Below are 11,989 nucleotides of genomic sequence, written 5' to 3'. Positions count from 1 at the left end.
CCGATGCGACGGGCACCTGTTGTGCTCAGAGATTCCCTGATCGATCCTTGTTCCACAATGGAATTGAATGACTTGTGAAGATCTGAATTTAACAAGCGGCCTATCTGACAAAAAAAATTGAGCCATCCTTGATCAGACCAAAGGGCAGATCCAGTGCAGTTTTCTAACTCCACTGTAACCAGCTAGAAGCCTCTGGGAAGCTCATAAGCAGGACATGAGCAAAGTCGCACCTTCCCATCCCCAGCAGATGTTTATAGAGGAATACAGAAGCTTCTGAGGCTTGAAGCCATTTGTCGAAAGGATGAAGGAATGGCCTGTGCTGCAACAACACTTTTCTCTCCCCCTGCATACAACAATCTTTAAAAAAGAAAACATGTATCTTGTAAATGCCGGAGGCTATGTACCTTACAGTGTGATCCACCATCACGCCTGAGCACATCATGTCAGGAAACTTTACGTGTGTTCATGTCCTTCCTGTGCTTATTTTGGAAGCGCATGGCTGAGCATTCAAAGTCAGAAAAAGTTGATTGCTCAAGTCCCGCTAGTCCGGGAGATGCTCCCTCTCCCCCTTTCCCTCTCCACAAATGGGTGGCTGTAGCCGTCCTCTCTCCCAAGAAGCAGAGTGGGGATCTGAGCTCCCCGCCTGGCCTCCACAGCCAACCCACTGAGCTATTCCAGATCAATGTAGATACAATTAAAGAACAGGGGACTCTGAGCGCATTGCGGGGTTTTAGCGCTACGAGAACCAAAGTGAGTTCACAGTAGTTGCCACTGCTGCTCCTCCTATCCTATTGATCACTGCCAATGCCTCTCTGATCTCGTCCATCACCCGTTTTCCACAGTGGCCAACCTGATGCTTCTTGGAGAACAAAAAGGAGCGCCTGTCTCTTGCTATTGCTGTTCACTGACTCATAACAGAGACGTTTTGCTTCTTATTCTGGATATCATGTATAGGCATCACCTTCGATGAATAAATCTAAGATCTTTTTGAAGTCTTTTAAAGCTGGTGGTCATTACTGTACACCACGGTAGGAAATGTCGTGTGTGTGTGTGTGTGTGTGTGTGTGTGTGTGTGTGTGTCTGTCTGTCTGTCTGTCTGTCTGTCTCTGTGTGTGTGTGTGTGTGTTTCTTCCCCCCCCCCCCCCGAATTTCCTAATCACTAGATAACCTTCAGTTCCACGATACCGGTTCTAGCGCTATGAAACAGGATAGAAACCTTCTCCCTCTCTGCTCTATTTTGACAATGAGAGGTAAACAAAAATGACCTTTCCCCATCTTTAATAATACCTCCTTTGTTTCTACAAATTGTACAGCTGACATTCTGAAGTCTGGAATGTGTTTGCTTGCCTATGTTTGGGAAGCACTTTTCAGCAGAAATCCCGAAACTAATGTAGTGTCTTGTGAGGTGTTTGTTTGCTACGTGTAGCCAAATCTTACAGTGCTCCTAATAGCCTTTTCAAGGAGTGGTACTATTCCATTCCATTAAGAAGTTCCATTTCCCAGTGAGTTCACATAGCAAAGCTGGGGAATTGAACTTGCATCACCTAAGTCCTAGTCCGTTACTCTATCCATTACACGGCATCGGGTGCCCCACCTTGTGAGTTACCACTTCATTTGTTTACTCTGTAAGTTATGTGCTGACAATTGGCTTCCAACTTATAGCCCTTTCAGTGCAGGTGTGGTCTAAATAGGGTCACTTGAGGTCAGCGGGAGGAGAGTTATGGCTTTTGGTGCAATTCTCATGTCCAAAGGGCAGATTGTTTTTTTTTTTTTAAATTTAGTCTAAGTGTTTCAGCACAACAGCAGTGATCCAGCACAGGCAAAGATAATAACTTCATTTCCCCTGCCCTTCCACAGAGGAGCAGGGGAATTGTTCAATTTGTCAATAGGATGAACCGGTGCTAAGAATCTCGATGAGCTGTTATAATCACCTGTTTTTAAAATGGATTTGCCCCCTTCATATCACATACAGTGGACCCTCGACTTACAGACGGCTTGACTTACAGACTTTTTGAGTTACAGACTTCTCTGGCCACAAAATTTAGATTTGACCTGCAGCCGGAGAATCGACCTACAGACCAGAAAAAAGCCAAAATGGAACAAAAATGGAACAAAAACGGCTGGTTACGGGATTAATCGGTTTTCAATGCATTGTAGGTCAATGGAGACTCGACCTACAGACTTTTCGACCTGCAGCCACCGTTCCAATAGAGATTAATTCTGTAAGTCGAGGGTCCACTGTATTGTAAAGGCCTTTGGTTGGGAACAATAAAGTCGTGGTTGACAAATGGCAATCTGAATGAGCCCTTAATAAATTTCCATGGCCAGAACTCTTCTGTTCTCTATCCACAACCTAGTACTGTAATGGCTCTGATTTATTTCTTAGCTCCATTATCCTATCCCGCCTTTCTGCCTTTGAGCTCAGAGACCAGCTAGGTCAGTGGTCCCCAACCTTGGGCCTCCAGATGTTCTTGGACTACAACTCCCAGAAGCCTTCACCACCACCTCTGCTGGCCAGGATTTCTGGGAGTTGAAGTCCAAGAACATCTGGAGGCCCAAGGTTGGGGACCACTGAGCTAGGTGGCTCTCCCCCTCCTCCCCATTTGATTCTCACACCAACCCTTCGAGGTGGGTCCAGCTCACTTTCAAGGCTGAGTGCAGACCTGAACCTGGGAGATCCAGTCCCCACCGGGACTGCGTGCCATCCTTCACTCAGAGGGCAAGTCCTCCCCCCCCCCCCCCCAAGCGGGCAAGCAGGGTTAGTCATAAGCACTGGTCTCTCTCTCTCTCTCTCTCTGCGGGTGAGTGGGTGGGATGGTCTCCAAAGGGGATCCCCGGGCGCACAAGCCATTAGACAGAGATCCACAGCTTCGCCGCGCCTGGTGGGGAGGGCGCGCGCGGGCGGGCGCGCGGAGAGTGTGGGGGGGGGGGGCGCTAGGTTTTTCTTTAAGTGGGCGCCAAGGGGGGGGGGAAAGAGCGGGAGCAGCCGAGCCTGACGTCACTGGCCCATCAGCTGACCGAGCTGGCGGCTGCCTTTCGCAGAAGCAGCAGCAGCTCCGTCGCGGCGTCAGGCAGAGCAGCGCGCCTTGCGCTTCGGGGAGGGAGGGGGAGCGCGGACCCATCGCTCGGGCGCTCGCCTTGCCCTCCTCTTCCTCCTCCTCCACCTCCTCCTCGCCGCCGCTTTTGCCAGGGCCACCGGACACCGCGGCTCCAGTGGAGCGGACCGATTGACTCTTCCCCCCCCCCGGGCGAGGGAAATGCCCGCTTGCTAGCCCCGCGAGGCAGAGGAGGGCGAAGGGGGAAAGGAGTGAGGGAGCGACCGAGGAGCAGACGGCCCTTGGAGGAGGGAGATCGGAGCGGTTGTGGGGGGCGAGGAGGAGGAGGAGGAGGAATCTTCTCACTTTCCAGTTGCCCCAAAACTCTTGCGCTCCGAAGGGCGATCGGGGGGGGGGAGGGGGAAGGAAGGCTCCTCTTTCTGGGGAGGGGGCGGCCGTCTTTTAAAGCGCCCCCCTGGAAGAGGAAGAAGGGGCGGATCGGCGCGGCGGAAGGCTCCCACGAGAGTCGGCGGCGGTCTCGTCCTCGTCGTCGTCGTCTCCCGGGGGAGGGAGCGGCGGGAGAGGCGCCTTCCTGCGCGGCGTGGGAAGCGCGGTCGCGACGGGCAGCCTCCTCGCCGCCGTCTAAGGCGATCCGCGCGGCGGGGGGGGGGGGCGCCCGAGATGTCCAGCCGCTCAGCCCGCGCCTCCGCCTCCACCGCCTCCTGCTCTCCTTCTGCGGGCGAAGCCGAGGGAGCCGAGACTTGGTCGCGATCCTAGTCGCCTTTCCCCCCCCCCCCCCGACCTCCCTCGTTCCCTCTCCCGGCCGGCCATGGATCGCTGCAAAGCCTCGATGGGGAGAAAGAAGAGGAAAACTCTCGGCTGCTTCCTGCCGGGCTGCTGGAGTTCCTCTGGGCATTCGTAGGATCGCTCGTGGAGGGGGGGGAATTGCGCCCTCGGGGCAGAGCCTGAGTGACGGCCGGAGAGAGCCGGAGATGTCTCTGGCGGGGTTGACCTTGTCAATTTCACGCCTCGCCTTCCGCCTGGACCACAGCGAGCTGGTCAATTTCAGAGGCGGCCAAGGCGCCTCGGTTGGGGGGGCTTCTGTCGCCCGTCCTCTCCTCTCTGTGTGTGTGTTTCCTCCCGCCTCCACCACAAATAATCTCCGCTCTTCCTCCTGGCTGCGCGGCTGCCTGCTCCTGCTGCTGCTGCTGCTGACGGGCGACTTCTTCGGGGGATTATAGCCAAGCAAGGGCGAGCCCTCCCCGCCGCATCTGGACAGATCAATTAGGGGCGGGGGGGGGGAGAGAGAAACCCTCTCGCTCCTCTTGTACCTTTCCTGCAACTGCCCTGGTTTGCTTCCGGCTTTAAAGAAGTTTCGTGATGACTGTAGTTGAAGCGATCATCATCAGTACCTCTTGAAGAAAAGATTTTTGAATCCTCCTCTAGGATAGTTTGGGGGATTTCCAAGGCCACCAACCTTTCTTCTTTCTCCTGGAAGGGAGCATCCATCTCTTGAAGAACACAGCTTTTGAATTCAGACCTCCTTTTTCTCTTCTGGCCCGGACCTCTGGAATTACAAGGTGCTCAGGGAAAGCGTAAAGGAGAAGAACCTCCTCTGAAGAGTGTAGTGGATGCTGATGGAGCCAGCCATGGAGGGCCAGCCGGGCTAGTTCATGTGCCCCTTTCTGGGAAAAAAAAATGGATGGGTGCCACCGAGCTACCTACCTTTGGGAAGATGCGCACTTTTGGACTGAAGGGTTTCTGCCTGCTTGCTCTCCTCCTTCTGGACTCCACCATGCCAAGCCGCAGGTACCCCCGATCATGTGGCTTTGATGGTGTTTAACTTCAACAACACCATTGACACACATGAACATAAAAAAAATCCCCCTTTAGTCCTCATCCCCTTTTAATATGTGGGGGAGGATGGAAAGGCAGTTTAGCAAGCCAACCACTCATGGGAACGGACATTGAGTGCCAAAGGAGGCATGGAGGGGGGGACACATCTTTTTTCCTGCAATAACTGACTGAGCCTTGATTCCCACCCCCCAGCCAAGAAGTTGGTGGGTGTGGGTAGGACACATCTGCCATTCAATGTGACACCCTCTCCCCACCTGCCCCGACTACGCCATGGAGCTGTCCGAGGTGCGCTGCTTGAGCGACAGTGACGAGTTGTACACCATCAACCAGACGCCCCCGAGCGGCGGTGTGCGTTCCCAGCGCCTGCTGTGGCAGACCGCCGTGCGCCACATCACGGAGCAGCGGTTCATCCAAGAGCACAGCGGCGGCAAAGCGCTGGGTTCGGACGATCCCTGCTGCCCGAACCACTCCCATCGTCCCCGGAGCCATTCGGCCGGCAAGAGCCTGGGGGGCCACAACAATGGGGGGACCAAAGTCTTCCCAGAGCGCACCAGCAGCAGTGGGGATCTGGGCTTCCTGCACGTGGACTGCGCTCCCAGCAACTCGGACTTCTTCCTCAGTTGGGGCTACACCTACCGGGGTGTGATCTTCCCCACGCTTCACAATTCGTTCAAGTCCCGGGACTTGGAGCGTCTCTATCAACGCTACTTCCTGGGCCAGAGGCGCAAATCTGAGGTGGTGGTCAACATTCTGGACATACTCACCAAGCTGACCCTCCTGTTGCTCCACCTCTCTTTGGCCTCGGCCCCCATGGGCTCCCTGAAGGGCATCCTGCTGGGCTTCTTCACGGGCATCGAGGTGGTCATCTGTGCCTTAGTGGTGGTCCGGAAGGACACGACCTCTTACACCTACCTGCAGTACAGTGGGGTGGTCACATGGGTGGCCATGGCCACCCAGATCTTGGCTGCTGGCCTGGGTTGCGGGCTACTTGGAGACAGTGTTGGCTACGTGCTCTTCACCCTCTTTGCCACCTACAGCATGCTCCCTCTGCCCCTCACCTGGGCCATCCTGGCGGGCTTAGTCACCTCCCTCTTGCAACTGGTCATGGAGATGGTCATCCCCAGGCATGCTGTGACCTCCATCAATCAGGTATGTCTTCTGGGTTAATTGTTCTTCTTGTGTCAATTTTCATAGGGTTATTTACCTGTGGGTCAAGAGTGAGTAGCTATATCCAGACTGTAGCCCCCAGAATCCCTCATCGTTGGCTTTGCAAGCAAGGGTGATGGGAGTTGTAAGCTCTCATACATTTTCAGGGCCATCGCTACCTTTCCTGTTCTAGGTGGTGGTTCATCTCCTACCTGAACAGGGTCAGGCTAATGCAGGACTGCATTATCACTCTGTGTGTGTGTGTGTGTGGAAGCAAACCTTTCACTTGACTGTTTTGCTGTACCTTAGCAAAGATGCATTAGTAATCCTGTTTAACCCAAGAGGGGTTATGCGTCCAGATGTTTGAGATCTTGAATTGTTCATCTCTGGTGGTGGCAGGGGCAAGGAAGCAGCCTTGTTTGAAAAAAAAAAACACTACAGAGAAGGTGCTTTTTGATTGATGTTGGTGGTACCTTACAAAATTAAAGTCTTCTAAGAAAGTACATGCAGGCGATGACAGGAAGGGCCAACCTGTACATTATAGATAACTTGTTATTACACCTGTAATCAGGCAGACTTCTGCGTGCGAGAAATCAGATTTGCAGGCAAAGTTCATGTTCAGCTGTTGTAAGACTAATTACAAAGTTGCAAGCTATGTGAGATGAGAGAAGCTCCTGCTAGGACAATCACAGTCTTTCAACACTGGAGAGATACCCTCTTCGAATAATGTGTTATCTGTAATACACAGCTTGACCCTAAATCATTTCTATGGAGTCATAATATGCATGAATACAAACCCACCCTGATTTGATCAGATGAATCGTTCCCAAACAGATGCTTTCCAAGAATGTAGAACGATGAGTCCCCTCATCCTACAACTCCCAGCATGCCACCTGGGAATGCTGGGAGTTGTAATCCAAGATAGCTAAATGATGTCAGGAGATGGGGAAGAGTGAATTATCTCATTGATGTCTTTCTGGTCCCCTAAGGAACGTTGGAAAGTGTGCATGAGGTTATTCCATTTTATCGTCACAACGTGTTGAGTAGGTCAGATAGAGAGAAAGTTAGGTCTCCCCATTCTTGCTAAGCAAGGGATTTGAATCCTGGTCTTCTCCATCCAAACTCAACTGTCTTGCCTTTGCTTTACCATTTCCTGATAAGTGCCTTCTCCTTCTATAAATATTGCCATGTCTCTCTTTCCACGGAGTTGGATATGATTCAAGTGGACTTGAAACACTTCATCTGGGAGCAGAAAAAAATAGATGGTGGGAGGAAGGAGAACACGTTGATGCGCTTGAATAATTCTCAGAATTTCCCCCAGTCTCCCTAAATGCTCACAACCACAAAACACTGCCCTTTGAGCCCTGCAGAGGTTGGATCAATCACTCAACGGACGAGGCTAATCAAGCAGCATTGCTTCGTACAGTGCAATCCTATGCGTGTTCCTTGTGAAACAAGCCCCCTTATCTTTGATGGGACTCACTCCTGGGGGTAGATGGGTATCTGTGTGCATGAGCATAGGATCGCTGCTTTCATTGAGTGTACTTTGATCATGGGACTCCCTCTTCTTTTCTCTATTGTGCTGATTTTGAAGCTTCAGGATGTGACTGCAGTAGATGCTCAAACATGTGCCTATATGTATCGGTTGTGTATATATGAAGCACACCTTTCAAATAGTCTGCACCTGATAACATCAAGTTTATTCTGAAATGATGAATGAAGCATGGAAGGCAGTGATAACATCCAACGCCGCTTGCTGAGTCTGTGGTTGAATTTGTATTGAGCCCAAGTGTCCGAGGGATAAATTAGACAATCTGGCCATTAAAAAAGACTATTTCTTCATCTAGCTTTCAGCACCTGTCTGCTATTATTACTGCTTCCTTTTTTCCTTTGGAAACTATATTATCTGTGATTCAGATTCATAGTGTAGTGAATTCGCTTGTTGCTTCTCTGTTTCTCCTGCACAGAGGGTTTACGAGACATAGATTTGGCAGAAGTAATTATTCCATCTGTTTTATCCTCCGTTTCTGTGACAGCAGAGAATAATTATGGGAAGGATCATTTATCCGTTCATTTATTTAGCATACGGTATGGATTAGTTTAACGTCTTTCTGCTTTTAATGCCTGAATTCATTTTGATTTCAGGTTTCCAGAAATGGGGGTGTGTGGGGGGCTTCAGGGTGGCTGGTTTGGTTTCATTTAAGAAGCAAATGTTCATCTCAGGTAAACGAATAAAGCCAGCGGGATTAAAAGCTTTCCGACTGAGGGATTATCTTGTTGTGACACCATGACATATAACTTTTATAGGAATATGAGATCCCTGGATGGCAAAGCATCCGTCTGCTGTAAAAATTGTTTTGCTGATAAGGACTGACTTTTCAGAAGGTTAGCCTAGCCTTCTACACACCGATGCCCTGGAGCTATTTTGGTTCCCTAGAGATGCTGTCAGTTGTGGTGTATGACATCTGGATGATAAACTCAGCAAGGGGAGGATGGGTTTAAAAGAGATGTCTTACATAAGGGGTGGGAACCTCCGGCCGTGCTACAGACTATGGTCTTCTTGCTGTTCCAGTTTGCCCCCTGGGATCTCCAGAGGAGACGCAATCCCTTTCCCACAATACCCCAGTCTTGGTTGTGTTTACTCCTATCCAAAAAGAATCCTTCAGGCTTGAATTACTAGCCAGAAGAGCTTGACGCTAACACATACTGGTATTTGGGGGTTTTGCCGTTGCATCTTTGATACCACCTCCAAAAACATCTCCGAAATGGAAGGTAGCCATTGGAAAGAAAGAGGACCTGGTGTGGGCTTTGCCCACACTGTGGAGAAAGGGTTGGTGGTGGCTCTTTCAACTTGTGGGCTTTGTTGTTTGGTGTGCACCAGATGCAGCCTCTTTGAGGAACAGGACTCCCAGCCTTTCCTAGTCAAAGCCCTGTTATCTTCCAAATCACTTCTTTCCCCTTTAACTAAGCCTTTCTCAATGTGCCCCTGAAGTGAGCAAAAAAAACACACAGCCTGTGAGCTGGCTTCTGCGTTGGCAATGAGACTTCCTCTTACCAGATTAGAAGCAGCTTCTTTACGACTGTGGCAGGTTGTCTGATCTGTCTGACCCAGTGTTGTCAGGTAGCAACTAACCAAGGATTCAGGAAGGAGTCTTTCCTGGCCCTTTCTAGAGAAGCTGAAGGTCTAACCTAGGACTGTCCTGAACAAGAGTTGAGATCCCCTCCCTAGGACAGTATCCCATATTCTCGGGCAGCATCTCAGCCAGGTGTTAACCAGACTTGACCTTGGTTTAGCTTCCCAAATCAGATGTATTTAGGACATAACACAGCTCTTGCAGACCTCCTCTGTTTGGGAGACACTCTGGTGAAAAAAAAAAGGACCGTAACAAGGAGCAGAAGAATTTACCACTCTTTGTAATGTTGATGGAGGTTGTTCCATCAGCAGGAGCAATGAAATGGCCATGAGAGAGATGAGCTTCTTGACAAGCCCTTCCACCTGTTCATAGGATACGCTTCTCAGATGGGCTCCTTTTGGTCCTTTGGCACCTACACTATTGTCTTGTTCAAAGCGGGTGAATACGGTTGCCCCAGGATTTTGGCATTTAATTGGCATCCGTTTCCTAGTTACGTTACCGTCCTACTATGAAGGTGGTTTGTGATTCTCAGCCATTCTGAATATATGTTTTGAAGATTTATTTTGTTTTCTAGTTTGTCTTTTATTATTTTGTTGCTGCTGTGCCATGAAATGATTCACGTGCTGTGGGTTTTCTATGATTTTGAACTCTTTTTTTTTTCATCTGTTTGCTGCCCAAATAACCTGGGGGTTGCAAATCAGTGAAATCAATCGATCAATCCATCAGTCGAAGACCAGCAAACTATTTTATGGTCTGGGGGAAAACAACAACAACACATTACACTTGCTCATTGCTACATAGCAAGAGCATGAGTGAAAAGTTGAAGGACGAGAGCCTGAAAACAGATCAAGTGCATCTTCATATCTTCATTCATTGGAGCTGAACTATAGATTTTGCTACCGTATGATGCAGTGATGGTTGCCAACCTGGACAGTTTTAAAGATCAATAAAACACATTCAGGAAGGAGGGTGAGTGATAATGACTAGTTAGGATGACTGCATATGAACTCTAATATCAGTATCTGGTGCGTACACCTCTTAATACCAATTGCCAGAGTGAGACAAGCAGAATGGTACAATGTTCTCATTGGCTTCTTAGAGGTGACTGGTCAGCCATGGTAGGAACACCATGCTTTGTTAAATAGCCCTTTGGTCCAGTCAATTTCATTATTTCTCCATCAGCATTATGAAAAGCATCTTAAATATTATTGAAATTGGATCCATCTTTGCATGAGAAATTCTCTGCCTTTTTAGCACCGTGTAGAACCGGGGAAGCCATTTTGCAGAGTATTATCCACGGAGAGATTTAACTTCTCCAAACGGTTCAGAAATGTGTCAAAAAGAAAGGGAAAAAAAAGGATAGTAAACAAAAATGAAAGGAGAAACAAGACAGATTTATTTATTTATTTGGTACATAGAAAGCTAATTCCCTCCACACTGACATGCAGTTTTCTCTGCACTTTGTGGCATTTTCCTTTACCCAGAAACAGTCAAAACACAACCCTGATTTCCACTGTTTGGTCAAGAAAAATAAAAAAATGCAGTCTGCAACCACATTAAAGCACAAGCTCCTCTTAATCCTCGTGTGAACTGGCAGTTTGTAAGGAAGCCAAGACCTATGTTCTGTGCTGGGGGCTCAGCATGTGGTTTGTAATGGAGGAATATAAAAAAGAGGAATGCCGAGCATGGGTAGAGTGCACCTGGGGAACATAGATTAGGGAACACAGCACAGCTCAAAGGGCAATGCAATAGCAATCTGATCTAGTTGGTTTGTTGGTGGGTTGAGTTTGGTTTTCTTGAAACCAAGGAATTATTTCCTAATGATATCAAGCCTAAGACTTCACAAACCCACCAGTGAATCCACAATGTGCTGAATGTGCTTTTGTTTTCATTTATTTTCTCCTGTTTCCAGAATGCAGCAGTTTAGGGTAATTTTACAGGACTCCGGGAAACAGCTTCGTTTCTATTTATACCACATGCCATAAGCCTAGTACTGACAGTCTTTCTGATCAGTGCGAGAAGTAAGCACGGATGCAAGGCAAATGGGTGATCAACTGAGGAGAAAGGAAAGCACCAGAATAACTCAATTGTCTTCAGACACACAATGATCTAAAAATGCAACTTCGGGGCCTCTGAGCCTCACAACCAGTAGGCAGGAGATTTGGGCATGGTTGGCTGGGGAGATGCTCCTGGTTTCACTGGGAGTAACATCGGAGTATGCCTGGAAAGGACAAGGTTACAAGGGAGATATATATATATATATATATACATAGATATATATATATATATATAAAAAAAAAAATATATATATATATATATATATATATATATATATATACTGTAGATATTGGAAGCAGTTTATTGAGAAAGCTTTTAAGGCCAATGAGTTTTTTCGTAGCTCATCTTTTGCAGCAACATTTAAAAACAAATTACAATGTCTTTTTCAAGTTTTATCTCATTTACTTCAATTTCTACCTTCCTTGGCAGAATCCCTTCATTTTTAAAAAATGCGTTTGTATGTGCTAACGTGTGCAGTCCACGTCCAGTTTCTCATCCATTGTTGGCAAAGGAAGTTGGCAGTCCTGGATGATTGCCAGTGGCCCAGGCATGAGGAGAATAAGCTGAACAGGATTAGAACGAGGCCCAAATCGGACTATGCAGTTGATATGTCATTAGAAGCAGAGGTATCTGATTGTCTTAGGATCAGCTTGCCCCACTCTTCATTTTGCAAATTAGCTTTTTGTTTTGCTTTGTGATTGGTCTTGTTATAAACAGCTTGGATCCGGGCTCCCTGAAAGACCGTTTCTCCCCATATAA

General features: G+C 48.5%; 1 protein-coding gene across 2 annotated transcripts in view; it reads left to right on the top strand.

Annotated features, from left to right (window-relative positions):
- Positions 1–5,031: 5,031 nt before the first annotated feature.
- Positions 5,032–11,989, top strand: part of ADCY8 (adenylate cyclase 8) — a 154,202-nt gene continuing 147,244 nt past the window's right edge. For both annotated transcript variants that reach the window (XM_072999345.2, XM_072999344.2), the window contains exon 1: positions 5,032–6,041. In XM_072999345.2, the coding sequence (XP_072855446.2) occupies positions 5,163–6,041 (879 nt within the window). In that variant the 5' untranslated portion in view covers positions 5,032–5,162. The remainder of the gene's footprint in view (positions 6,042–11,989) is intronic.

The sequence above is a fragment of the Pogona vitticeps genome, chromosome 4, assembly GCF_051106095.1.
Source record: "Pogona vitticeps strain Pit_001003342236 chromosome 4, PviZW2.1, whole genome shotgun sequence".
In the NCBI taxonomy this organism is placed as follows: domain Eukaryota; kingdom Metazoa; phylum Chordata; class Lepidosauria; order Squamata; family Agamidae; genus Pogona; species Pogona vitticeps.
The sequence above is the reverse complement of the archived record's forward strand: the minus strand, read 5'-3'. Positions and strand labels throughout refer to the sequence as shown.